Source organism: Bos indicus, chromosome 1 (assembly GCF_029378745.1).
Source record: "Bos indicus isolate NIAB-ARS_2022 breed Sahiwal x Tharparkar chromosome 1, NIAB-ARS_B.indTharparkar_mat_pri_1.0, whole genome shotgun sequence".
In the NCBI taxonomy this organism is placed as follows: domain Eukaryota; kingdom Metazoa; phylum Chordata; class Mammalia; order Artiodactyla; family Bovidae; genus Bos; species Bos indicus.
Genome location: NC_091760.1, coordinates 149482586 through 149509410, shown reverse-complemented (window position 1 = coordinate 149509410; position 26825 = coordinate 149482586). Strand labels below are relative to the sequence as shown.

Genomic DNA, 26825 nt, shown 5'->3' with positions numbered 1-26825 from the left:
CCCCAGCTCAGCACGTGTGCATCTCTGGGCCTCAGCAATCCTCTCGCTCAATGACTGGAAGATGTTCCTGGTGGTCGTTCCTCATTCTAGAGCCCCCCCCACCGACCCCTGCCGGGACCTAGCAGTTTCTTGACCGTCAAACTGTTTTGAACCATTAGTCAAAGGAGACCACATGTGTGCGGGCATCTATGTAGTGAATGCTTGCAAACAGATCACTTCCTCTCCGGAGGAGTGGCTACAGCCCAAGGGTCAAGCACCACTGGGGCGCCCCAGGGTCCAAGGCCACCACAGCCTCCCAGCACTGGTGGTGACCAGGAGTTAGCCAGGATACACCTTTCCTGCACGGGGTCGGGGGGAGGGAGGCACCAGTGTGTTCGTGAGCGATGCCGACTTTACAGAAAAGCCACAGTGCTTTCCCTGGCAGGACCTAAAGTCCGGTTGGTCCAGAAGTTCACCCTCTTGTTTCCATTTCTCTGGGCTCTGCTGCTATTTTCAATCTCTGCCAAGGAAACGGCAGAAAGAAGGCACACTCCCCCTCTCTGTGCCGTGGAGTCACAGGGGTTAGTGTTGAGAGGGGCAGCTGGTTGATTTGGACAGGGTGGGACAGAACTGTCGCCCATCCCCCACCCCCTCGCCACCCACTGCCTCCCTGGAGCAATCGAGGGGGCTTGGGACTGTGCACCGCTCTCTGCACAGGGCAGCAGCCGAGGAGGACCTGACCTGTCCTCTCATCCTGGGACATCGCCACTTGGGGCTGGGGAGCATGGGGTTCTTTCTGAGACAAGCAAGCTGGGGTTACTTCTGGGCCTTCCTCACGGCTCAGAGCTAGTGTCATGATGGCACCCCGAGTGTGGGAAGCGGGCCAAGCCTCAGCAGGCATCCTGCCAGAGGGTGTGGGGCTCCTTCTCCTCGGGGGCTCAAGATGTAAGCATAACCAGAAGTGACAACTGGGTTTCTTATTAAAGAAACTGGGCAAAAACATCACCGTGTTGTTGGTGTGTGCAGCTTCCGTGGTGTGGAGTTGTAGGGTGGATCACGTGTGCTTAAAAGCTAGTGTAACATTCCATTTTGATTTTAACCCTAGATTATTTGTGGTTGACACATTTCCCTGTCCCCCCTCACTGCAAACAGGCATTTTTTTTAAATTACTTTTTTATTTTGACTGTGATGGGGCTTCCTTGTAGCACTAGGGTGTCTCTTTAAATGCAGAGATCAGGCTTAGTTGCCCCCCCTTCCAGCCCCCACATGTGGGATTTTAGTTCCCTGACTAGGGCTCGAACCCACATCCCCTGCATTGGAAGGCAGATTCTTAACCACTGGACCACCAGAGAAGTCCCAGGTATTGTCGATAAAGATAGTGTCAATACTTGTGAAATATGTCAAAAAGCTGTATTGCCCTTCCACCTGGGGCATTCCGTTTTCGACGCTGGGTGCTTTATGAAGAAACTTGGACTAAGTCAGGTCACGTGGTGTTACCCCCTCCTCTCGCAGACTGCTTCATTCTGCAAACACCTGAGTGCTTCCGAGTCCTTGCTCTGCAAGTTTCTGAAAAACAAGAAGATGGTTTCTCATCTTGCTCGCGTGCTTTGTAGTAGTGCCTTTCCATGTCCGGATCTCATCGGAGTCTCACATGGCCCTGCCAGTCGGGGGAGGGCACGGAGGGGGTCCTTGCCCCTCTGAGGAGCAAACTGGATTGTGGAGCAGTGAAGGGTCTCATGTGTTTTTTTGAGTTAATTAGAATTCTCCAATTAAAAGGAAAAAAAAAAAACAACTTTGGTTTTAGCATAGTTATTTGTCACGGAATCTTCCCTCCCTGCACCTTTAATCCTAGTTCTGAATCGAATGTACACACAGGAGAGGGAAACGTCTATTGCCCCTCTCAAATACAGCTTAAAAAATAATTTTGAGAGGTCCACATTCGAGAGGAGCTCGGAATTCCAGGTGCACGCTGAATAGCTTTTGACATGTGGTTGATGCGGTGTTGAGGCGGCCGTTTTACAATATGGCAACAGCCAAAGAGCAGCTGGCAGATTAAAGCCAACCTTTAAAAGCTTTTATAGCTGGGGAGGTTTTTAAGGGTCTTTCATAGACCCCTTTCTCTCCTTTCTTTCTTCCTTTGCCCTTCACCTCCAACTGGAAAATTTTTTTTGTTAGTTTTAACCGACTTCCTGTTATCAAACCTAATACCTACGGCAAAGGCGACATGATGAGTCTGACATTGAAATGCAAAAGGAATAATACGTGGGATGTTTTCCTGAGCTGCCTTCATTTTTTTTTGGCGGTGGGTGGGTGGTTGGGGTGGGGAGAGGCTTTTCAGCTACTGGATGTGCTGTATTTTTACTTGAATCTTGTTTCCACAAGCCAGTTTCCAAGTGACTCCGGGGCGAATTCTTCTGCTCACAGTCAAGGCAGAGACTTGATAACATGCTGGGGGAAATGCAGATGGGCACCAGTGTGGTCGCTCTCCACTTTGAGCTGGTGTGGTCCCCGCATTTGCCCTGTGGTCCCCGCGTTTGCCCTGCGGTGCGGCTCTGGCTGCCTTACTGGGAGGGGGCAAGGGTGGCGGGTTGGAGGGGGCACCTTTTCCGCAGTGTCCTAGCGGGGACAGGACCCTGTTGAGAGATGGAGAGAGAGGGGGTAGTTTTATTTCCTCAAGACTATTTATATCCAGCGCTCGTGCAGTCGGGCAGATTTGTGGATGGGAAACAGGCTCTCGTGGAAGAAAAAGTCCTCCCGGACCAAATGCTTTCTGCCTTCTGCAGCAGCTCCCTAATAGCTGCCATGTGTGAGCGGGTATGGGGGACGGCCTTCCTCTCCTGGGGAAGTCGATTGAAGCTGTCTCTCGGAAGGCTTGCAACGTTCTGCAAAGAACAGATTTCTGTCTCCCAAGTCTGGAAAAATAACGTCCCAGGGCATGAGTACCATCTCCCACACGATCAAAGGGCCCCCCTGGTGGTCAGATGAGGGGCCAGAGGCCAGGACTGAGGTAGGCACCGTGGTTGCAGCAGCACTGTCAGAGCCTGGCTCTCCCAGCCACCGAAGCTGCCAGGCGGTGCAGGAATGCAGGGCTCGGGGGCCCGAATCCCGTTTTTGATGAATGTTCTAGTGCAGTTTTCCGGGATGTGAATTATGGCTGGGGAATGGCATTTTGTTTTCCATTCACGCTGATAATCTGGGAATGTTGCTCAGAGGATTGTGCCGTCTGGAGAAAATGTTTCTAAGTGTTTCCGAAGTTTCAAGGCCGCCAGGCGGTTGTGGACCCGGCTGGCCTGTTTGAGCCTCTGTTTCCACTGCGTTCGCGGGAAGGGCCACGACACCCCGGGTTCTGGGTGATGGTGTTCCCCTGGGCGCGTCTCAGCGGGGGAGGCTGGGTCAGTCCTGGGTGCCTTTTCTCAGGCTTCTTCACCAAAGCCAACCAGGTCACCAACAGGAAAGCTTGGCCAAGGGTCAGTCTGTCTGTCCATCAGTCTCTTTCTCTTGGAGATGAGAAGAGAATGCTGTTCTCTTTGTTGATGGCGTTCCCGTCTCTGCCCCTCAGTGGTTGCCTATGAGTAAAATGCATCTTGTCCAGGCACCGCTGGGCTACCTACAGCCTTCCGGGTCCTGTATGTTCCTCAGACGTTCAGTTCTGCGTGGTCCCTTTGCTTGCTTTGTGAGTATGTTTGTCTCTTAAAATGTTTTCAGGCTTTGTTTTGATAATGATATATTTAATGATATAAGCAGTGGGAGAAATACCAGTGTGTAGATTATAATTTTGTTCTTAATTGTTGGAGATACTATCCCTTATAGACAATTCTAGGGAATTGACCCCTCACACATGGCCGCTATGAACTTGGTTTTAAATGGCAGTAATTCTGAGCCTTTATACTACTTGTTTTACTTGATGTTTTTTAGGGGCATTCAAGTCTTTCAGTTTTAGCATATGAATTGCTTTCACTAAAACTTTAAAAGAAAATGCTGCTGAATTAGGATCTTCCTTGGTGGAGAGGTCTTTTTCCCACTTATTCCCGAGGATGAGTGAAGACTTAGGTTATAATACATAAGCATTTATGCTATGTATATAATGCTGCTAAAAATGAGATGGGCTTTCCCACTGATACATGAAGCTTCACAACATTATTTTGGGCTGTCTCCTCTGTTGAAGTATGGAGAGAGAGGGGTGATTGGCAAAGAGAAGGACTGCATTAGTCAGCTCCTGCACCTCCACGATAAGTTCCCCAATAAGATCTCTTTCAAAGTGAAATGCCACCGTCACCAGCATTGCCCAGTATGGAACTGGCAACACCTTGCTGGGCTATTAGTCAGTATCACTAACCACGAGTCTTTTCTGAACCCTGAACTGTAAAAATGTTAGTTTAAATCGACTTGGCTTCCAGGAGCAAAACAAAAGTTTAAAAAATTAAAAATGAAGGTTTTTTTTTAAGAATACTTGTAAAGGTTTGCTTTTCTTTGTCGTAGGAAAGTATTTGACAAATTGTCTTCTTGTCTGAGGAAAAATGAATCCCACATATAGCAGTTATTAGGGAGTAACTGAGTGATGGCACCAGTCATTCCCCTTCCTGTTGTTAATCTCAATAAATACGGAAATACATCTTTTAAAAGAAAACATCAAATTGTGGTTTCATAAATTTAAAAACGATGGTTCATTTTTTCTGTGGGTGGGGGAGTGGGGAATGTCCAGGCTCTCTCTGCCTAGAATGGCCTAGATTATTACTCTAGATTGTGGGCTTCCATAGACAACTTGAAATACATGAGTTTTTCTGTGGCTTTTCAGCCCATAAAATGCTGTAAGGGTCAAAGGTCCGTACTTTTGAAGATTCTCCTCTCTGCATGTATTTTCCCTTCATGCGGGTGGAATTAGTTTTGTGTCTCAAGATTGGCCTAGTGAGTTTGTCACAAAAGATGGATTTTTTTTTTTTTTAAGATGACTTTTTAAAGGACTCTGAGTCCTCATTACCAAACCCTCTCTCTGCTGTCTGGGGAGGGTAGATGAAATGACATTTCACATCCTTTCCAGGGCTCTGGAGTATTTATGCTGGACCCAGCAAAGCAACGATGAGAAAAATTTAAAAAAAAAAAAAAAATTTTTTTTTAACTTTTAAAACAGTTCCTTTGAAAGCATTCTTTGGTAAGAATTTGTGATTATTCACAAAGTTGGTTTAAAAAAAAAGAATTTGTGATTAGTACCATTTCATCTTTATACTGGAGCAGTTTGAAGTCATTGATAGATACTTTTCAGTTACTTTAAGCATAATGAAAGCGTGTTTTGCTTTCTGCTTTATTTCATCTCAGGCTCTTTCTCTAATTACTTTTCCTGTTAGTTTAAGAATTAACAGTGCAATATGTAGGAGCCTCAGGTTTACAAACAAGTTGTGTTTTCAAAGTCTGTGTGCCAAACTGCCTGTTTTCAAACACAGCCTGGTCCCGTCATTTCTGTCGGTTGGGTTTTCTCACCAGTTCCTGTTTGTCCTCCCAGCCCGTGGCGCAGGTCAACTGTGGCATGCCTCCTTGTGGTATCGTTTCTGTCAGATTCCGGCTTGGTGGGTCATGAACGCAGTGGGGATGTACGCAACGTCTCGTTCTACTTCTCCACTGTTTGACTTAGAATTTAACAGCTTCGTATCAGATACTGCTTGAAAACAACCATGTTGGACACTTAATAATCCTGGGGTGTATATATATCCTTTTTTGTTGCTGTTCAGTCGCTCAGTCCTTTCCTACTCTTTGAGACCCCATGGACTGCAGCACGCCAGGCTTCCCTGTCCTTCACCGTCTTCACCATCTCTGTCCTTCTGTATACATATCCTTATGGTGAATTAATGAATTTGCACTGGTGGGTTAATACTTCTATTTAAGAAAACATTTTTCCTTTCGTAACGACTGTTGAACCATGCACACAAGTAAAATAAACACATAGAAAGTTTCAAATATACAAAAGTAAACAAAATAATGTAAAGATGCCGTATGTATTCAGCACTCTGCTTCACAGTTTTCCATTCTGGCCAATCTCATTTTATCTATTCCTACCCACTTCTCCTCCTGTATGTGTAGCTTTTTACCCAGATCCCCGAGCAGATCTCTCATCTGTAAATATTTAGTGTGTGTCTTTAAAAGATAAGAACTCTGTTTAAAAATATAAGCAGTGGAATTTCACTGTCACACCTAAAATAATACAATTCCTTCACATAATTTCTTATATACCAGTCAGTAATCCAATTACTAAACAGGCTTTCTAAAAGATGGGTTATATTATGTACGTATTGTGTTTAAGTTGGAGAAGGCAATGGCACCCCACTCCAGTACTCTTGCCTGGAAAATCCCATGGATGGAGGAGCCTGGTAGGCTGCAGTCCATGGGGTCGCTGAGGGTCGGACACGACTGAGCGACTTCACTTTCACTTTTCACTTTCATGCATTGGAGAAGGAAATGGCAACCCATTCCAGTGTTCTTGCCTGGAGAATCCCAGGGACGGGGGAGCCTGGTGGGCTGCCGTCTATAGGGTCGCACAGAGTTGGGCACAACTGAAGTGACTTAGCAGCAGCAGCAGCATTGTGTTTAAGCGTGTTGATCCTTTTATAAAACAAATGCAAGATGGAAGCAACTAGATATAAGCTGTTGTAACTTTTTTTGGGAAGTGATCTGTAAAATTGATTTCCGTATGTTTTAAGTGCCATATTTGAGCTCCTGTTCTGAAGATAGTAAGTAACCATTTGTAATATCATGCAGAACAGCCCTGCACATTGAGATATGTGAGTGCCATCCTTTCAGAACTAAACACAAGTTTCTTGCTCCCTCTTTTCTGTGAAGTCCTGGGTTTCCTTTAGCACGGACGTTATTGATTTTTGCTTGTATGCTTTCGGTTCGGGTTGATGTTTAGCCTTTGACCCAGCCACTTTCTTACAATAAACAGTTTGTTGATGAGAGCAGCTGCCCAGCAGATTGTTTCCAGATTGTTCTCTCATGGCTGAGGATGCAGTGTGTGCACCTTACGATGAAGTCGGCTTGAAGCTTGTGGCTTCTACTTCCTGCGGCTATCTGCCTTTGAAGCCAACGGTCAGCCTCTGAACATTTTTCTATTTATATCCAGTGACGGGGTATGAGTCTGTGGCACTGGAGATCAGACTTCACGTATTACTATCTTGATTATTATTCCCTGAATGAATGATAGCAGCATCTTCTAGAAATTTCTGCCATATGAGTGATTCCCGATAGTACAGTAGGAATTCCTTGGCATGTGTGGAAATTAAGAGCACTGGGTGTAGGGAAGAGTCCCACTGTGTAGGGAAGTAGACAGGGCATGTTTTATTTTGTGTAGGAGTCCACGTGCCTTGCATATTTAAAGGTTTTCTACATAATTAAGGAATGTAACTTTCAAACCCAGGTAAGTATTATCTGCCTCATGTTATTATCTTGCCCTTTAAAAATAAATTTTCATATTCATCTTATTTTCAAAGGGCAATATTCCTGTTTTCGTTGTTGTTGTTAATGCAAGTGACAGGAACCCTAGTGATGTGGATGAGTTTATGTGACTCACAGGCACACCTTAGTTTGGACTTTTGCTGCTTCCCTAATCACTGCCCAGCTGTCACCTAGAATGGCCCGTCTGCTTGTAGCAACCTTCATTAAGGCAAGGTCGGAACTTTCTGCATCGGAGCCAATACTTTTTACTAAACTGGCCACCAGGGGCTGCTGTCAGAATGGTGCGGCTGAGCTCACCTCCCTAGAGGCAAGTTTACTTTTTTCTACAACCAGTAAATTTTGCTAAGCTACCAATCCTGGTTTCAGAACTCAGGTCTCACTACACAGCCTCCAGTCACCAAGCAATGCTTACGGCTGTATCCCTTCCAGCCAGCTATTACGTAGAACCTGGACCCAATTCAAGACCTAAGATTAAGACTTGTGTGTTTTTCATTCGGTGCCAATAAGCTGTTATTAATACACTGATTCCACGTATACTGAAAGGCTTCATGAAACGCACTGGGGTTTGTGCTCAGGAAAGAACGTCCTTCGCTTGGACTGCTCGAGCTCCGGGCCTCTGGAGGCACAGCCTGTGACAGTCAAAATCAGGTTTTTCAGGGAGGTGTTCTTGCCTGAAGTGACCTTTGCAACCTAGCCCTCATGCAGACTGCGTGAAGGGTTGTGCTGATCCAACTAAGATGCGGGTGCTAGAAGGTATTCTTGATGATTGTTTGTTTTTTTTCTCCTTTTAAACAAAGGCTGTGTCTTTGATGATTCCAGGATTAACAGCAGAACAAAAACATCCAGTGAATGTTGGAACTGGCAGAGGCCTTAGAGAGCTTTTGGAGCAAATCCCTTTGTTTCTCCTCAACTTTTTGTTTAAAAAATTAAGTAAAGAAAGGGTGAAAAATAGTACACAAATCTCATGTAACTTTTACCTAGTAGATTCACCACTGGTTAACGTTTTACCACAATTTATTGATAGAGTTTGTTTTTCAAAAGATGTGTGTCTTCAAGTTAACACAGAGCATAGAACTTAAGTTATTTATGACAGTATGAGGCTACCACATTTTTGTTTCTAGGAGTTGATAAGAGAGTGCCACTAATTTCCATTTGGACCTGGGCTTGTTTTCTTTATTTGAAGTAAAACCAGTAGCCTACTGGTTTGTAATGGTTCTGGATAGCTGGTCATTGCTGTACTGGACTATGGGCACATCCGATCCTCACAATGGGCCAGCAAGTAGAAAATTTTTAGAATATATCTTTAAAAAGTTCTAAATTATGGAACATAAAGCACCTCAGAGCCACATGCTTTGAGGACAACTAGTTGATCTTTTATGCTCAGCATAGGACTTCTCAACCCTGATCCAGGAAAATTCCAGTGATGACCATGTTATGTATACAGGATTTACAATTTTTCTTGCAGTTTCCCATACCAATACTGGAACCTTAGATCTGACTGCTTACTTTTATATGAAGGTTAAAATTTGGTGGTGGGGGGGGTGGTGCACAAATGCGGTTGTAGTTACGAATATCTGTCTACCCTATTAAACTGTAATACAAGATCATTTGAAGGCAAGGACCATATGTTGTTAATCTTTGTATCCCTTTTCCAGTATTTTGCCTGTAGTAGGCATTTAATAAGTGTGTTTTGTTTGAAAACTTAAAAAATGTTTTGGCATTTCTCACTGAAGTATGGTGAAACACATCTTCCATTCCTGTGTCTGGGAGAGCCGACAAGCCTTGGGGGACAGGCCAACAGTAAACAGCCCACCAGGCTCAGATTGACTGCCCGGTTCAATCTAGCTGTCACCCTTTATCCAGGTGTGTTGGGGGCTTCATTAACATCACATTAAACAGTTTAAAAGAATCAGCTGTTGATGTACCCCAGAGCAAGACTGGAAAGATGGAGCTTCAGAAAAAAGTTGCAATAGTTTATCTGTTATTAAAGTGCTTTCCAGTTTAGAAACTATAACTAAGTACACACTGGCTCATCAGCTAGCTGCTCCTTCCCATCAACTAGTAAGGCTTCCTAAAGTGCAGATTTTAGACCGTCTCCTTGGAATGCTTGCTTGCGAATTTGTCCGTCCTCTCCTTGTAGGGCAGAAGGGAATGCCTTCACAGGCCCTTTTTTTCCCCTCCAATGTAATATCCTCTGGGACTCTCTGAATTTTCCAGTGTCATGTACAAAAACAGTTGACCAAATGAGGTTTTGCTAAAATAAATGGACCGGAGTAGAAAACTCTCTCTGCCTTCCCTGAATCGTCCTCATACTGGCCACCTCTCTTCTTTGCAGGCAACATGTGTATTTTAATTTTGGAATCCTAGAGAGGATGTTCCAGTTTTAACTTGAGCATTTAGCATTTGGGACAAAACACTCACTCTTGAATGTTAAAGGTGAAAGGGGAGCTGGGGATTTTCTCGTTCTAAAAAGAAAGCCTCCCAGCTAGTCTGGAGCAGAGCTGTGGGCAATTCTGTGCTGGTTATCTCCTGCTCCCACACACAGCGCTCCAGAGAGGTCAAAGCCAGGCTGCGAATGACAGGCACGTAGTTTGGGATGAGTTGCGGGAGCGGGGTGGGGGGCCTTCTGATGATTAAAAAAAAAAAAAAAAAAAAAGCAGCCCTGGACCTAGGGCTCTAGACCCGTTGCTCGCCCCAACATGGCTGAGGTGGGGAATGGTCACATCTATATGTGCGCATGCGTGCGTGTACGTGCCTACGTGCGTGTGCGCCAGTCAGAACGTGCCCCCGCAGGGTGAGGCGCGATGGGCTGCCCCACTCGCGTTCCAGCTTGCGGCCTGGGCTCCCACCCGGAGCTTTCTTGGCTTCCTAGCCAACACTCCTAACTCCGTTAGGAGCCTGTTTGTGTTGGCCTCGGACAAATGGCGGGCGTTTTACACCGGCAAGGCTTAATGAAGGCTCTGGAGATTTCTACGGATGTTGAACCCCAAACCCACGGGCCCCGTCAGTGGAAGTTAGCGCCTCTGGAGTAGGAGCGGTGGTTGAGCGCCGACCCAGAACGCCTCCCTTTTCTTTTAGTGCCGCCCACGGCTCTCTCTCTCTCTTTTTTTTTTTGGTCTCCGCACTCGCAGAATAGATTTCACCTCTAAAATGAGCCCATTTGGCCCAGCAGAGGTGTGATGCCTATAAAACCAGCCTTGTTAGAAATGACTTATTCATTACCTCTGTTTTATGGGTCCACCCCAGCCTTTTGTGGTCTTCGCTAGTTGGCAGGTAACAAAAAATGCAGTAAACCCGTGGCCTTTCAGAGCCTGAGCCTGAGAGAAACTTTTACATAATAAAGGGAATACAGGTTTTAACAGACATTTATTGAGTGCCTACTGTGTCCCAGGCCTTGGGGACCGGAAATGACCGTGACAAGTTTGACTCAGGGGAGGAGCCCCCCCATGCCTGGGATTTGGATCTCGGATGCCCTTCGTCATAAATCCTTTGGTGCTGTGGAGTTACCATTCGAAGTTGGGTCTGATGAAAGCGGTTGTGTCCACTCTCAGCACTTGTGTTGGCCACTGTCCAGTTTACACTGTCCACTTGTTCTCTGGGTGCCTTCCCAGGCCCTGGTTGTGCTGGCAGTGGGTGAGAGAGGTGGAGGGGTTCCTCTCCACCCTCTCTGCTCACAGCCCCTGTGGGTGCCGTCTCCTCTGCTCCTCCTCTGGGCCTGTCGCTGGTCCAGGTGTTCCCCAGCCCTGCTGCTTTGATTCTCTTATCTCTGCCCACAGTTCCTTAAGTAGCCCTTCCCTTGAACTCTAGAATATGCCATCTCTTTCTGGCTGAAACCAGACAGCAATGAACGGGTAGTTCACTTAAATGATAAAAATTTTGTTTCTTTGTGAAAATGTCCTCATCTGGGCTTGCCTGAGTAGCCATGAAATTAAAAGACGTTTACTCCTGGAAAGAAAAGCTATGACCAACCCAGATAGCATATTAAAAAGCAGAGACATTACTTTGCTGCAAAGGTCCGTCTAGTCAAAGCTATGGTTTTTCCAGTAGTTCTGTATGGATGTGAGAGCTGGACCATAAAGAAAGCTGCACACTGAAGAACTGATGCTTTTGAACTGTGGTGTCAAAGGTCCGTCTAGTCAAAGCTATGGTTTTTCCAGTGGTCCTGTATGGGTGTGTGAGTTGGGTAATAAAGAAAGCTGAGTGCCGAAAAATTTGATGCTTTTGAACTGTGGTATTGGAGAACACTTGTTGAGAGTCCCTTGGATTGCAAGGAGATCAAACCAGTCCGTCCTAAAGGAAATCAGCCCTGAATATTCATTGGAAGGACTGATGCGGAAGATGATGCTCTGATATTTTGGCCACCTGATGCGAAGAACTGACTCATTGGAAAACACCCTGATGCTGGGAAAGATTGAAGGCAGGAGAGAAGGGAATGACAGAGGATGAGATGGTTGGATGGCATCACTGACTTGATGGACATGAGTTTGAGCAAGCTCCGGGGGAGTTGGTGATGGACAGGGAAGCCTGGCATGCTGTATTCTTGGGGTTGCAAAGAGTCGGATACGACTGAGCAACTGAACTGAACTGAAGGAGGCACGGTTGACCCAAACTTCTTCAGATTCAGGTTTCTCTTACCAAACATTCTAATCCTTGCCCACCACCCACTCTCCCTCCCACGCCACCTCAGCTCCAAACCATATCTGTTTTATCACTACTTCATAGTTGCATATTATATTGAGTTTATATCTTTCTTTGTGATGCCTTCAGATGAGATCAGATCAGTCGCTCAGTTGTGTCCGACTCTCTGCGATATTTTGATTACAGTAAACAGGCTTCTCCTATGTTGCTTCATTTTGGGTTAGCTCTTCTTACTGAGGATGGTGGAATAGAAATTAGAGCAATGATTTAGGAGCCAGATTTGGTTTTGTGGTTTCAAATTCCAGCTCTGTGACTTACTGACTTTGTGGTTTGGAATATCTGAGGTTCCATTTCTTCTTCCGTAGATGGTGATAATAGTGCTGTGGCATTGCTAGTGAGGGTTGGGATCCTTGTCTAAAGGCCCAGTGCTCTGCATGGAGTGAGTGAGCACTTCCATACGGTGGATGTAGCCTAGTGCCTGATGGAGACAACCTAAAATCATTCCACGAGAGACACTGCCAATCATTTGTCTGCCTAGGTGAAAAGTTACTCGGGAAAAGACTTGTGAGAAGTCACTCTAGTGGCTTCCCTTGGTGATTTATGGGTAAGGCAAGGAGGAACCCTGGGAAAAGCATTGTCAGGGCTCCGCCCATCTACCAACCCCATAGCTACATGGCTGCCTCTCCACTTCATCTTATGCAGGGCAATTTGGCAGCAGGCAGTGGCCTGGCTGCAGAGAAGACCAGAAGCTTCTGGGGAGAATACAGCTTGAGATCTTGATCCCCTTCTCTTTTAAAATTTTTTGGTAAACTTTATTGTCAAGTTTCATGGCAAATAAATGGGGAAACAGTGGGAACAGTGACAGACTTTTATTTATTTGGGATCCAAAATCAGTGCAGATGGTGACTGCAGCCATGAAATTAAAAAACGCTTACTCCTTGGCAGGAAAGTTATGACCAACCTAGACAGCATATTAAAAAGCAGAGACATTACTTTGCCAACAAAGGTCCATCTAGTCAAAGCTATGGTTTTTCCAGTAGTCATGTATGGATGTGAGAGTTGGACTATAAAGAAAGCTGAGCGCCAAAGAATTGATGCTTTTGAACTGTGGTGTTGGAGAAGACTCTTGAGAGTCCCTTGGACTGCAAGGAGATCCAACCAGTCCATCCTAAAGGAATTCAGTCCTGAATGTTCATTGGAAGGACTGATGTTGAAGCTGAAACTCCAATACTTTGGCTACTTGATGTGAAGAACTGACTCATTTTTTATATATATATGCTGCTGCCGCTTAGTCACTTCAGTCGTGTCCGACTCTGTGCGACCCCATAGATGGCAGCCCACCAGGCTCCCTCGTCCCTGGGATTCTCCAGGCAAGAACACTGGAATGGGTTGCCATTTCCTTCTCCAATGCATGAAAGTGAAAAGTGAAAGTGAAGTCGCTCAGTCATGTCTGACTCTTAGCAGCCCCATGGACTGCAGCCCACCAGGCTCCTCCGTCCATGGGATTTTCCAGGCAAGGGTACTGGAGTGGGGTGCCATCGCCTTCTCCAATATATATATGTGTGTGCGTGTGTACATATATACATAAAATACTCCAGTGTGTGTGCATATATATATTCCAGTGTGTCTATATATATATGCACACACACTGGAGTATTTTATGTATATATGTACACATACACATACTGAAGTATTTTATTTATATATATATACACACACACACACACTGAAATATTTATATATATTATATATATATATACACACACTAGAATATTTATATATATGTATTTTGTGTATATATACACACACTGGAATATTTATATGTACGCATACATGCAGTGGAGTATTTTATGTATATATGTACACACACACACACTGGAGTATTTTATGTATATATATATACACACACACACTGGAGTATTTACATATATATATATATATATATACACACACACACTGGAATATTTGCACACATGATTGCAAAGAGTCGGACACGACTGAGCGACTGAACTGAACTGAAGTGGAGTATTTTATGTATATATGTACACACACACACACTGGAGTATTTACATATATATGTATCACAGACACTGGAATATATATATATATATATATATATATGCACACATGCATGCTGTGGAGTATTTTATGTATATATGTACACACACCACATTTTGTTTAACCATCTGTCCATCTTTTGACTGATGTGCGTTGTTTCTACCTTTTGACCATCGTGAACAATGTTGCTCTGAACATCGGTGTTGCTGAGGTATGTGTTTGAGGAAGCTTCTGCTTCCCACTCTTTTGAGTATATGCTCAGAGATGGCTGGCTTATATGTTGATACTGTTTAACGTTTTGAGGAACTGCCAAACTGGACCCATTGTATTTGAGAATCAGCATTGCCAGAAGCACTCTGATGAATTATTACTTGGGGACCTAACTGGAAAGAAGCATCATCAGGGGCCCCACAGGAGATCTTGCTGGCTTGGTTCCAGATTTCATGCTGGGGCTGAGGTGGATGGTCTCAATCCCAGATGCTTAGAAGTAGAAGAGGTGGCAGCCAAGAGTCCAGCTGGAGAGTGTGTCCCCACATAATGAGGGTTGTGCTCCTGGGCCAGGAGCACGTATGGGAAAGTGTGTCCATTTCTTTCAGAGATGTTTCATGTATCGGGTCATTTTGGCCCTTGGGTGTCTGTGGGTGACAGTTACCTGGATGCTTGTGGGGACAGACTGCTTTCAGGAGCGAGTCACTGAAGCTACAAGCCCCTGAAGGCCCATTTATTCTGGGGGTGACAGTGTTGGATCAGTGACTGAGCATATTTGGGGGTGCAGGAAGGCGGGGGCCTTGGGCATCCAATCAGGAGAGCAGTGCCTTCCAAGGAAGAATCCGACTGCCATCAGACTGCAGTGGGTCAGTTGCAGTTGAGACAGCAGAAGGGTCTTCACGGGGGACCAGTCACCTAAGGAGGAACACACTCGTCTCAGACCCTGCCTGAGGCTTTGCTCTGCTTGGTTCTGGTGTCAGAATAAAAGTTTACCCTGAAGGCTGCCGCATGAACAATCCTTGCTTTAAATGAGATCAGGACCAAAAACAGTCTTGCTTTTTCAAGAGTGTCTTTTTTTTTTTTGCCATGCTTTGAGGCTTGTGGGATCTTAGTTCCCTGACCAGGGATAGAGTTCATGCCTCCTGCAGTGGAAGCACGAAGCCCTAACCACTGGACCACCAGGGAATTTCCAGGAGTGTCGTCTTTTGATTGTAAAAATCTTCTATGCTGTGTGCCTTCATCACTTGTGTGAAGACACTGACTGAATGTGAAATTGTCTGGGAATATTTTGTTTGTAAAATACCAGTAGTAAGAATTTTTAAAAATAAATTCTTCTACTCCTGTGTACTCTGATGTTTGAGAATGGAAACATCCTTTAAAAAAACTTGTATTCTGTGTCTTTGTAGATTCATTTTTTCTGATTTACCCACTCATAAATTTATAATGTTGCCTAGCAACTTACAATGTTATGGCTGAAGCGCAACTAATCTGATTATTTACAGTGGGGCAAATGTGTCTCCTAGATTGAAAACCTTTAAAGGTTAAGATCAATTATTTAGTGTTTCTTGGGAAAAGGAGCACAGAACGCAGAGATGGTAATAAGTATTTTGAATCCAATGCTGAGTTAGAGGGATGGCTGTTTCACCCACTGAGTCTTGCTAGGTGGATAAAATTTAGCAGATAAGACAAGGGAGGGGGTGGAATGGCTGTAACATACCTGGACATAGCATACTGGACATCTCTGATCTTAGTTGTACCCCATGTATCAGATGTTACAATATGTTAACTATGGAATAGTCACTTACGTGTATTTTCACTAAATGTGAATTTAAGCATTTCGTCAGAACTAGAGACAATGGTGTTCTTTTTGGACATTAATGGATACAGAGTCTTGTGGATTTTAGTTGCTGTTTAGTGTTGCCTAAGGATGTTGCTGGGTGTGGCTGATATTCAAGGAAATGTACTTATTTGTGTGTAGGATTTGATATACATACATGCTGGAGTAACTGTCATTGAAGATGAACATTTCCAGAATCCCACAAAATTCTCTTGTTCTGTTTCTCATTCGGTTCTCGTCTACTCTCCCATCCCCATGCTCATCCTTGGGCAATCACTCATCTGCTTTCTATCATTATCAATTAGATTGGTCCTTTCCAGTACTTCACATAAGTTGAATCACACAATACATACTCTTTTGTCTTTTTTAATTTTAGTTTTAATCAGACTTATGTTTTTGAGATTCATCCATTTTGTTGCCTGTCTGAGTAGGTCATTATTGCTGAGTAGTGTTCCAATGTATGGATCTGCTGTGACTTATTTATCTGTTTTCCTGTTAGTGGACATTGGGTTGTTTGCATTTTTTTTCTTGCTATTATGAGTAAAGGTTCTATGGTCATTCACAATCAGGTCTTTGCGTTGATGTGTGTTTTCATTTCTCTTGGTTAATTTCCTAGGAATCGAATTTCTGGATCATATGGCATGTGTATGTTTAATTTGATAAACTGCCAAATTGCATTCCAAAATTGTTGTACCATTTTATTTTCCCATCAGTAATGTATGAGAGTTTCAGTTACTTCACATCTTTGCCAACACTAGATACTGTCAGAACTAAGAAATTTAACCATTCTAATGGGTTTGTAGAGGTATCCGATGGTTTTACTTTGTATTTCCCTGGTGATAAACAATGCCGAGCACTTTTAATGTGCTTTTTGGCTATCTGATATTTTCTTTTGGGTAACGTCTTTTCAAATCTTTTTGCTGCTGTTCTAAGTTGAATTGTTTTCTTCTAATTATGTTTAAGAGTGCTTTTGGAGTGCTTTCCTGGTGTCTCAGTGATAAAGAATCTACATGCCAATGCAGGAGACGCAGGTTTGATCCCTGATCTGGGAAGATGCCACATGCCGAGGAGCAGGTACGCCCATGCGCCTCTAGTACTACCCCTGTGCTCTAGAGCCTGGGAGCCGCAGCTGCTGAGCCCACATGCCCCAGAGCCCGTGCTCCAGCAGAGACGCCGCCACAGTGAGGGGCTGAGCAGCGCAACTAGAGTAGCCCCCACTCGACACAGCCAAAAATAAATAAAATCATTTTTTTAAGTGTTTCTTTTTGTTGTTGTTGTTTTGCATTCTGGATACAAGTCCTTTGTCAGATATGTGTATTAAGAATAGTTACTCTCAGTTTATTGTCTTCTCATTTTTCTTAACATTAATCCTTGAATGGCAGCAGTTCTTAGGGTTCTTAATTTTTATAAAGTCTAGTTCTTTTTTTCTTTGGGAGTTCATACTCCTTTCTTTCATAGAAAAGATTTATTAATATCAAGCTGGTTTCAGAAAAGGCAGAGGAACCAGAGATCAAATTGCCAACATCTGCTGGATTATAGAAAAAGCAAGAGAGTTCCAGAAAAGCATCTATTTCTGCTTTATTGACTATGCCAAAGCCTTTGACTGTGTGGATCACAATCAACTGTGGAAAATTCTTCAAGAGATGGGAATACCAGACCACCTGATCTGCCTCTTGAGAAATCTGTATGCAGGTCAGGAAGCAACAGTTAGAACTGGACATGGAACAACAGACTGGTTCCAAATAGGAAAAGGAGTATGTCAGGGCTGTATATTGTCACCCTGTTTATTTAACTTATATGCAGAGTACATCATGAGAAACGCTGGACTGGAAGAAACACAAGCTGGAATCAAGATTGCCAGGAGAAATCTCAATCACCTCAGATATGCAGATGACACCACCCTTATGGCAGAAAGTGAAGAGGAACTCAAAAGCCTCTTGATGAAAGTGAAAGTGGAGAGTGAAAAAGTTGGCTTAAAGCTCAACATTCAGAAAACGAAGATCATGGCTTCCGGTCCCACCATTTCATGGGAAATAGATGGAGAAACAGTGGAAACAGTGTCAGACTTTATTTTTCTGGGCTCCAAAATCACTACAGATGGTGACTGCAGCCATGAAATTAAAAGATGCTTACTCCTTGGAAGGAAAGTTATGACCAACCTAGATAGCATATTCAAGGGCAGAGACATTACTTTGCCAACAAAGGTTCGTCTAGTCAAGGCTATGGTTTTTCCTGTGGTCATGTATGGATGTGAGAGTTGGACTGTGAAGAAGGCTGAGCGCCGAAGAATTGATGCTTTTGAACTGTGGTGTTGGAGAAGACTCTTGAGAGTCCCTTGGACTGCAAGGAGATCCAACCAGTTCATTCTGAAGGAGATCAGCCCTGGGATTTCTTTGGAAGGAATGATGCTAAAGCTGAAACTCCAGTACTTTGGCCACCTCATGCAAAGAGTTGACTCATTGGAAAAGTCTCTGATGCTGGGAGGGATTGGGGGCAGGAGGAGAAGGGGACGACAGAGGATGAGATGGCTGGATGGCATCGCTGACTCGATGGACGTGAGTCTGAGTGAACTCCAGGAGTTGGTGATGGACAGGGAGGCCTGGCGTGCTGTGATTCATGGGGTCGCAAAGAGTCGGACACGACTGAGCGACTGATCTGATCTGATCTGATTCTAAGATCAGAAAATTTCCTCCTCTATTTTATTCGTTTTATAGCATTACATTTATTTACATATAGGTTATATGTATATATATATATATATATATATGTATATATATGTGTGTGTGTGTATATATATATATATATAGAGCTTACATATAGGTCTATGATTCAAGTTAATTTTAGTATACCTGTAAGGATTAAATTTTGGTGGTTTTCTTTTTTTTTTTTTGCATATGTTCCCTTGTTTTAGTACCATGTATTGAAAAGATGATTCTTTTTCAGGTGAATTACCTTGTTGAAAATCAATTGAACATACGTATGTGGCCCTATTTCTGGACTTTATTCTGTTTTTAGTAATGTATGTCTATCTGTACGGAGAAGGCAATGGCACCCCACTCCAGCACTCTTGCCTGGAAAATCCCATGGATGGAGGACCCCGGAAGGCTGCAGTCCATGGGGTCGCTGAGAGTCGGACACGACTGAGTGACTTCACTTTGACTTTTCACTTTCATGCATTGGAGAAGGAAATAGCAACCCACTCCAGTGTTCTTGCCTGGAGAATCCCAGGGACGGGGGACCCTGGTGGGCTGCCGTCTGTGGGGTCACACAAAGTTGGACACGACTGAAGTGACTTAGCAGCAGCAGTCTATCTGTAAGCCAATACAGTGGGGTTCCCTGGTGATTCAGTGGTAAAGAAGCCACCTATGATCCCTGGTCAGGAATTCTCCCTGGAGAAGGAAATGGCAACCCATTCCAGTGTTCTTGCCTGGATAGATCTCATGGATAGAAGAGCCCGATATGGTCCATGGGGTCATAAGAGTTGGACATGACTTAGTGACTAAACCACCACTACCACCACCAAGCCAATACCATACTGTCTTGATTACTGTAGCTTTAAAATGTCTTGAAGTCAGATAATGGAAATCTTCTTTTTTTCTTCCCCAAATTGTTTTGATCATTCTAGGCCTATTCTTTTTCTGTTTAAGTTTTAGAAATAGCTTATCAATGTCTACAAAAGAAAGCTTGTTAAGACTTTGATGGGAATTGCATCAAATCTGTAGATCAAATTGGAGAAGCATTGATGTCTTAATAATATTGAATGTTCTAATCCATGAACATAGTATATCTCTTCAGTTATTTAGGACTTCTTTAAGTTTTCAGTGTTTCATAGTTTGCAGTGTACAGGTCTGGCACATATTTTAATTTATTCCTAAATGTTTCACATCTATTGATGCCATTGAAAATGATGTTTAAATAAAATTTAGGCTTCAGATATTCATGGCTAGAAATAAACCCAGTTTTTATATTGACCTTGTATTTTGCAACCTTGCTGAAAACCAAGTTACTAGTTCTAGTACTTTTTGGGGGGGATTCCTTGGGGTTTTCATATTGTGTGCGACATGTCCCAGTAGGAAACAGGCACATTCACCTTCCTTGAGAATAGCTAGTGTTTTCCTAGTGCTGTGGTGAATTCAAAGGGGCCAGCATTTATGTGACTATAAAACGTTGTTTTGGGTTCCACTTAAATTGTATTTAATTAGCCTGAAATCTTAGAGAAAAGTAAATACTAAATTCTTGAAGTTCAAATGTTAAAAAAATAACATTAATTAGAAGGTTTTTATGAATTTCATTGGGGTGGAATTTGATAGCAGTTGTTTTATTTTCAACAGAACTAATTTAACAATTTCACATTTCTTTTTGATGCATATATATCCATTTCAAGGCTATCTCTTATCATTGCCTTTTCTGGGTTTTCCCTCTTGGATATACCTATTTATGTCTATTACTTGTGGGACTTTATTTTGGTATGGAGTTTAATGTGCATTTATACAATGAATGCTTATTAAGCATGCAATATCCACTTGGTACCAGGTGCCATGGATACAGTTGGGAGCAAGACAGAAACACGCATTTGTTGTCTTTATGGACCTTATGTTCTATTCTAGCAAAACAGTGGGACATTGAGTAAATAGTTGTACAAACTATGGAATTACAGTTTGAAAAGTGCTATAAAGTCATTAAGTTTATGAAGGATAGTCCTAACCTAGACAGGCTGTGGGTCAGTCTTCCTGAAAGCGGTGACATTTTTGCGCTCTCTGGTAGTTTGTGTTTAAAGATTCAGGTAGATTTGAGGGGTAGAGGATTGTTACTACTACTCATGTCTGACCATTTGCCTTGATATATATGATCCAAACTTTTTTCTTCAATAGCATTTCTATTCTCTCTTAGTGGTCATTGGTAGAGTTAAGCCAAGATTCGTTAATTAATTCCTTTTCCTTATATGTGTTAGCAGCTACTTCTGCAGCTCTTAAGTCATCATTGTAACATATGTCCTTTTATAGCATATAGCAGGTGGAATTTCTTCAAACAGGTAGTAACTTTGATATTTCTTGTGGCCAGAATTGTATCTCTTGTCCAGGGACAATAGGGGCGGGGGAGGGGGGGAGCCTAAATACTACCCTTGTGTACTTAGTTTTACTCGATGGCTACAAGTTGCATTTGACTATAGTGAATATAAAAATTTAGGAGAATTATAGATGGTATATAGGTATATTTCTTAAGAGATTCCTCACCTCATTTTGTATCTTTTTAGATTCTCTTTTTTTCTGAGTAACTTACTTTGCCCTGATTAAGTCCTGAAAGATTATATGAAAGAAGTATAAGATTAAAAATAAAAACCTCCTGTACCTTGCCTACTCAAATTTTAATTTCTTTTGCATATTTGTACGTCTCTATGTGTTGCTTTCAAAAACAGTTTATTAGATGAATGATGCGTAGATGGCCAATTGGATAATTTGCTCCAGAAGTGGTTCCCTGCTTTCTTCCTGTTCTGAAAGTTCTACCTGGTGCTGGCTGTTTCTTTTTGGTTTGACTTTCATTGACTTTGAATAGAGAGGAATCACATTACCTACACCTGTTGAGTAACTGTTTACCTCCCTGCTTGAATTAATGAAAACCAAGTTAGTTAAGAAGTGTTTATTTTTCAGATTACTTTACATCTCTCTCTCTCTCTGTGTGCGCGTGATTTAACCTATCCACTGACGTATCTTTAGCTTGTGCAGTGCCCTTATAACATCCAGCTGTTGAATGTGTTCAAGCAAATTCAGATTTGTTTTCACACACACACACTTGAAGATTCTTGTGCTATAAAATGTCTCGCCCTCTGGATTTCTTCTGATCACTTCCTTCTGAAGCCATTTAACTTCTTCCTCTAGCCTCTGTGTTTTCTGCAAAGGGGAACTGAGTTTTAAAGGTTCATCAAGTGAATTTAGTTAAATGAAATTTCATCTTTGAAGGTGTTTCTCTTAGGCATGCAGAGCTCTGGGACAGACCCCGGGTGCTAACAGAAGGCCTCCTCTTAGGAAGTGCCTGGCATTTGTGTGAAGAGGGCCCAGGAGTTCAGATCAGCACTTCCTGTAGCAGATTTTAATATGTTTTGTGCTAGCCCCTTGGGATGCTGACTTCCCCACCTGAATCCCCTGATGCTCCACCCCAGGGGGAGGCCCCAGGTCTCCCAGGGTCCAAGGGGAAGTTGCAGCTTCTTGGGAGGTAGGATAGAGAGTTCGGTACTAGGTTAGGTTGTAAGTACTGGACTTCTGTCTTCCCCTCCATGGACTGCATTTGGAGTAAAGCGAAAGCATCTTGGGTACCCCATTCCTTTCACTGTTAGTGACCTGTCAGTGGCTGGTGGTGGTCAGCTTGTCTACGAGACGAGGTGGAGGTCCTGCAGAGGCCGAGAGGGAATGCTCTAGTATCTTAGTACTTTGTCTCCTGTGACTTTTCACCTAGGCTTTATTTTCCCAGATAATGAATTTCTTTGAGGGGTGGAAGTATAAGGTTAAAAACTTTCTGTAAAATGCATAGAGGCCTCAGTTCAGTTCAGTCGCTCAGTTGTGTCCGACTCTTTGCGACCCCATGAATCGCAGCACGCCAGGCCTCCCTGTCTATCACCAACTCCCAGAGTTCACTCGGACTCACGTCCATCGAGTCAGTGATGCCATCCAGCCATCTCATCCTCTGTCGTCCCCTTCTCCTCCTGCCCCCAATCCCTCCCAGCATCAGAGACTTTTCCAATGAGTCAACTCTTTGCATGAGGTGGCCAAAGTACTGGAGTTTCAGCTTTAGCATCATTCCTTCCAAAGAAATCCCAGGGCTGATCTCCTTCAGAATGGACTGGTTGGATCTCCTTGCAGTCCAAGGGACTCTCAAGAGTCTTCTCCAACACCACAGTTCAAAAGCATCAATTCTTCAGCGCTCAGCCTTCTTCACAGTCCAACTCTCATATCCATACAGGAAAAACTTGACTAGACGAACCTTTGTTGGCAAAGTAATGTCTCTGCCCTTGAATATGCTATCTAGGTTGGTCATAACTTTCCTTCCAAGGAGTAAGTGTCTTTTAATTTCATGGCTGCAGTCACCATCTGCAGTGATTTTGGAGCCCCCAAAAATAAAGTCTGACACTGTTTCCACTGTTCCTCCATCTATTTCCCATGAAGTGATGGGACCGGATGCCATGATCTTCGTTTTCTGAATGTTGAGCTTTAAGCCAACTCTTTCACTCTCCACTTTCACTTTCATCAAGAGGCTTTGAGTTCCTCTTCACTTTCTGCCATAAGGGTGGTGTCATCTGCATATCTGAGGTTATTGAGATTTCTCCCAGCAATCTTGATTCCAGCTTGTGCTTCTTCCAGCCCAGCATTTGTCATGATGTACTCTGCATAGAAGTTAAATAAGCAGGGTAACAATATACAGCCTTGACGTACTCCTTTTCCTATTTGGAACCAGTCTGTTGTTCCATGTCCAGCTCTAACTGTTGCTTCCTGACCTGCATACAGATTTCTCAAGAGGCAGGTCAGGTGGTCTGGTATCCCCATCTCTTGAAGAATTTTCCACAGTTGATTGTGATCCACACAGTCAAAGGCTTTGGCATAGTCAATAAAGCAGAAATCGATGTTTTTCTGGAACTCTCTTGCTTTTTCCATGATCCAGCGGATGTTGGCAATTTGATCTCTGGTTCCTCTGCCTTTTCTAAAATCAGCTTGAACATCAGGAAGTTCACGGTTCACGTATTGCTGAAGCCTGGCTTGGAGAATTTTGAGCATTACTTTACTAACGTGTGAGATAAGTGCAATTGTGCGGTAGTTTGAGCATTCTTTGGCATTGCCTTTCTTTGGGATTGGAATGAAAACTGAGGCCTCCATAGAGGCCTAGAGGATCACTCATGAACTCTAGAACTGGAAAGGAAGGACTTTTGAGAATTTAGGATCTAGTGTAGGATAGAAATGTGCCTATTTCCCTGGATCTTGCTTTCTGAACCAGTTCATATTTTTATAATATAGGTATACTTAGTGTTGTTGTTTAGTTGCTCAGTCATGTCTGATTCTTTTGTGACCCCACGGACTGTAGCCCGCCAGGCTCCTCTGTCCATGGAATTCTCCAGGCAAGAATACTGGAGTGGGTTGGCATTTCCTTCTCCAGGGGATCTTCCTCGCCCAGGGATTGATTGAACCCAAATCTCTTGCACTGGCAGGCGGATTCTTTCCCACTGAGCCACCTGGAAGTCCAAACCTAGTGTAGTCATTGTCTATTGTATGATAGTTTTTACGTTCAGAATATGTTAACCTAGCTTTTATTGGTCATGAATTAGGAAGTACTTCTCTTACCAAAGTGGCATTTTAAGGGAAAGCTACCATCATCTAATGTAATACCAAATTATGACCTTCCCACTTATTTCTTTATGGCACAGGAAATCCGGGGTCCTCTTGTGCAGTGGCTGGGGAAACATGTGGATCCTGAAGGAGTAATAAGATCCAGCAAAGTCTCCCTGAAATTCATTTCATCCTACACATCTGAAATAGAAATCACCCCATCCGCCATACCCGTGGTGACTGACACAGAGTCCTGCTCATCAGAAAACTTTGACTTCGAGATTTACCGACAAAACCTGAAGACAAAGAAGCTTGGGAAAGTCATTCTGTTTGCCGAAGTGACGCCCACTACAATGAATCTTCTGGACGGGTAAGTCCTGGCCAGGCTGGTTTCTATATTTGCTTGGAGGACCCCAGGTATCTTGATGGTTCTCTCCAACCAGTGCTCAGGGAGAGGGAGGAAGATTTAGAGCAATAACCTAATGCTATGCTTAAAGCAATAGCTTATTCATAACTTAATCATGAAGATTAGAGCGATAACTCTTTAATATACCACTAGCAATACACCCGTCTGTAGATAGAGAAATTAAAATTCTTGGGTCAGAGATCTGTGTTTTAAAGAATGAGGGACTTCTGTGCCTTGTGTCTGTCTTCCTTTAATCTGACCGTTCATGTCTTTGGGAAAAAGAATATTATGAAAAAAAGGTGTTTGACAGGTGGCGCTATTGTTCATGTTGCCAGTTTACTCTGTTGTAACCAGTGTTGAGATGTTATAACCAGTTTAAGATGTTTGCGGAGTTATTAGCATAGCAAATTTGAACATGTAAGCTGTGTTCGGTTGAAATAAACAGGAGCTTTGTACTTACCTGTTTTGGTATGTTGCTATTTTAAAGCACTCTCTAATCCCATTGGGATGTTGGAAATTCAGTCTTATTTCAAGTTTTCCTTCTTATTTCTTCTGTTTCATGGACTTTGATTAAAGGTTAAACAATGGGAAACAGATGAAAGGTTCATTTTAAACTCCAAATTAGTCTCTATTAATTAATACTTTTATGTTGTTTAAAAAGTAGGGTTATAGAGGGCATGAATAAGAAAAGCATCTTCCTTCAACATAGGACTAAAATTTGAGGAATGCTAAGACTGCAGAATCCCCCACCCCCTTCATGGTTTCTGGGCACTTTCACCTGTGGAACCGCATAATTAGGCAGATATATAATTCAGCATATGGAACGTATGGAAATATTTTGGCTTTTCTTCTGAACAATGATTTCTGGAATTTGCTAGTATGTTGATATAAGGTGATGAGATAATTTTAGGATTTCGTGACTCTCATGCTCAGTCATGGAAACGGCAGTTTTAGTGTATGTACAGGATGTAGAAACAGCATTACTATAGGGGACCTAGCAGTGAGGAGACAAAGTCGAAAGGGGAATATGAGCAATGGCAATGAATAGGTCTTGTCTCCCGAGTTGTTTTGTATTGTTTTTTTTCTTTCAGTGTTGCCATCGTCTCCTGCCTCCACTCCCCAATCCTTGGTGTTCCCATAGAGACAAAAAACCCTGTATTTGTATGGAGCGATTATTACTTGCTTGTACAAACTCTGTGATAATCTTTTGCTACTCTAGTGTACACTACTATATCGAAAAGGTGACCCATTCTAATCATATCTGCCAAATAAAAAAATCAGACAATATTTAACAAAAAATATTTGGGTGAAATTCAGATAGAAAAACATTGGCACTTCCAGACCATTTTTGTGGACAATAGTGAAGAGTATTTTGTATCGGGGCAATCTTGAAACATTGAGATTATGGTTGCTGGGTTTGGGCAGTGGGCAGTGTGTTACCAAGAGGGCTTGTGGGTACCTTCCTAGGGTGGGTGCCAAGAGGTAACCCAAGCTTTTATATTCTCTCTCATTTTACCTGGTGAGCAAAGGAGAGTGTAAGTTGGGGCGGTCCACATATGGGCTCTTTCAGAAGTTGCTCATGGTGTGTTTGTTCATCTCCCAGGGCTAGAACATGACCATAGTTACCTCCAAGGATGACGAGGAAATAAATGCCATCTTTGTACTTGGCATCGATGCATCTACTGAAAATTAGGTTTCTGTTAACCAGGAGGAGAGGAGGGCAGATATTAGAGGGCAGTTAGAAGTCTTTCTAACTTCCGTTTGTACTTTCTGTTTGTCAGGCTGCTAAAAAATTAGCAGAAGGCCTTTAAGAAGTATAATACATCATGATGGCCCCATTGCTTGCAAAAGTTAAAATCATAGTTGGAAACAGTTATTTTCAGGTAACTCTGTTTTTATTTCGCTGCTTATTCAGTGTCGTTAGAGGTAACTTTCTTATGTTGTTATAAATCCAGGAGGATTTGGACCTTTTTCTTTGGACAGATTGTTGGAGGTTATGTGTGCTTCTTTGACCACAAGCCCAGCTTAAGCTGCTGTGACACTGAGGTAGCACTGGAAGCTTTCATTTGATCTCCTGTCAGGGGAGCAGACTGGTCTTGAAGCCGTGAACCACCACCACCATCACCTCCTGCCCCAGTTAAAGCTTGGCCAGTGGTTCTGTAGAAGGGAA

At 43.2% G+C, this 26825-nt stretch overlaps 1 protein-coding gene across 5 annotated transcripts in view; it reads left to right on the top strand.

The window, feature by feature from the left end:
* HLCS (holocarboxylase synthetase) overlaps positions 1–26825 on the top strand; it is a 214270-nt gene that overhangs the window by 57767 nt on the left and 129678 nt on the right. For all 5 annotated transcript variants that reach the window (XM_070796775.1, XM_070796777.1, XM_019964095.2 and 2 more), the window contains exon 6: positions 24348–24619. In XM_070796775.1, the coding sequence (XP_070652876.1) occupies positions 24348–24619 (272 nt within the window). The remainder of the gene's footprint in view (positions 1–24347; positions 24620–26825) is intronic.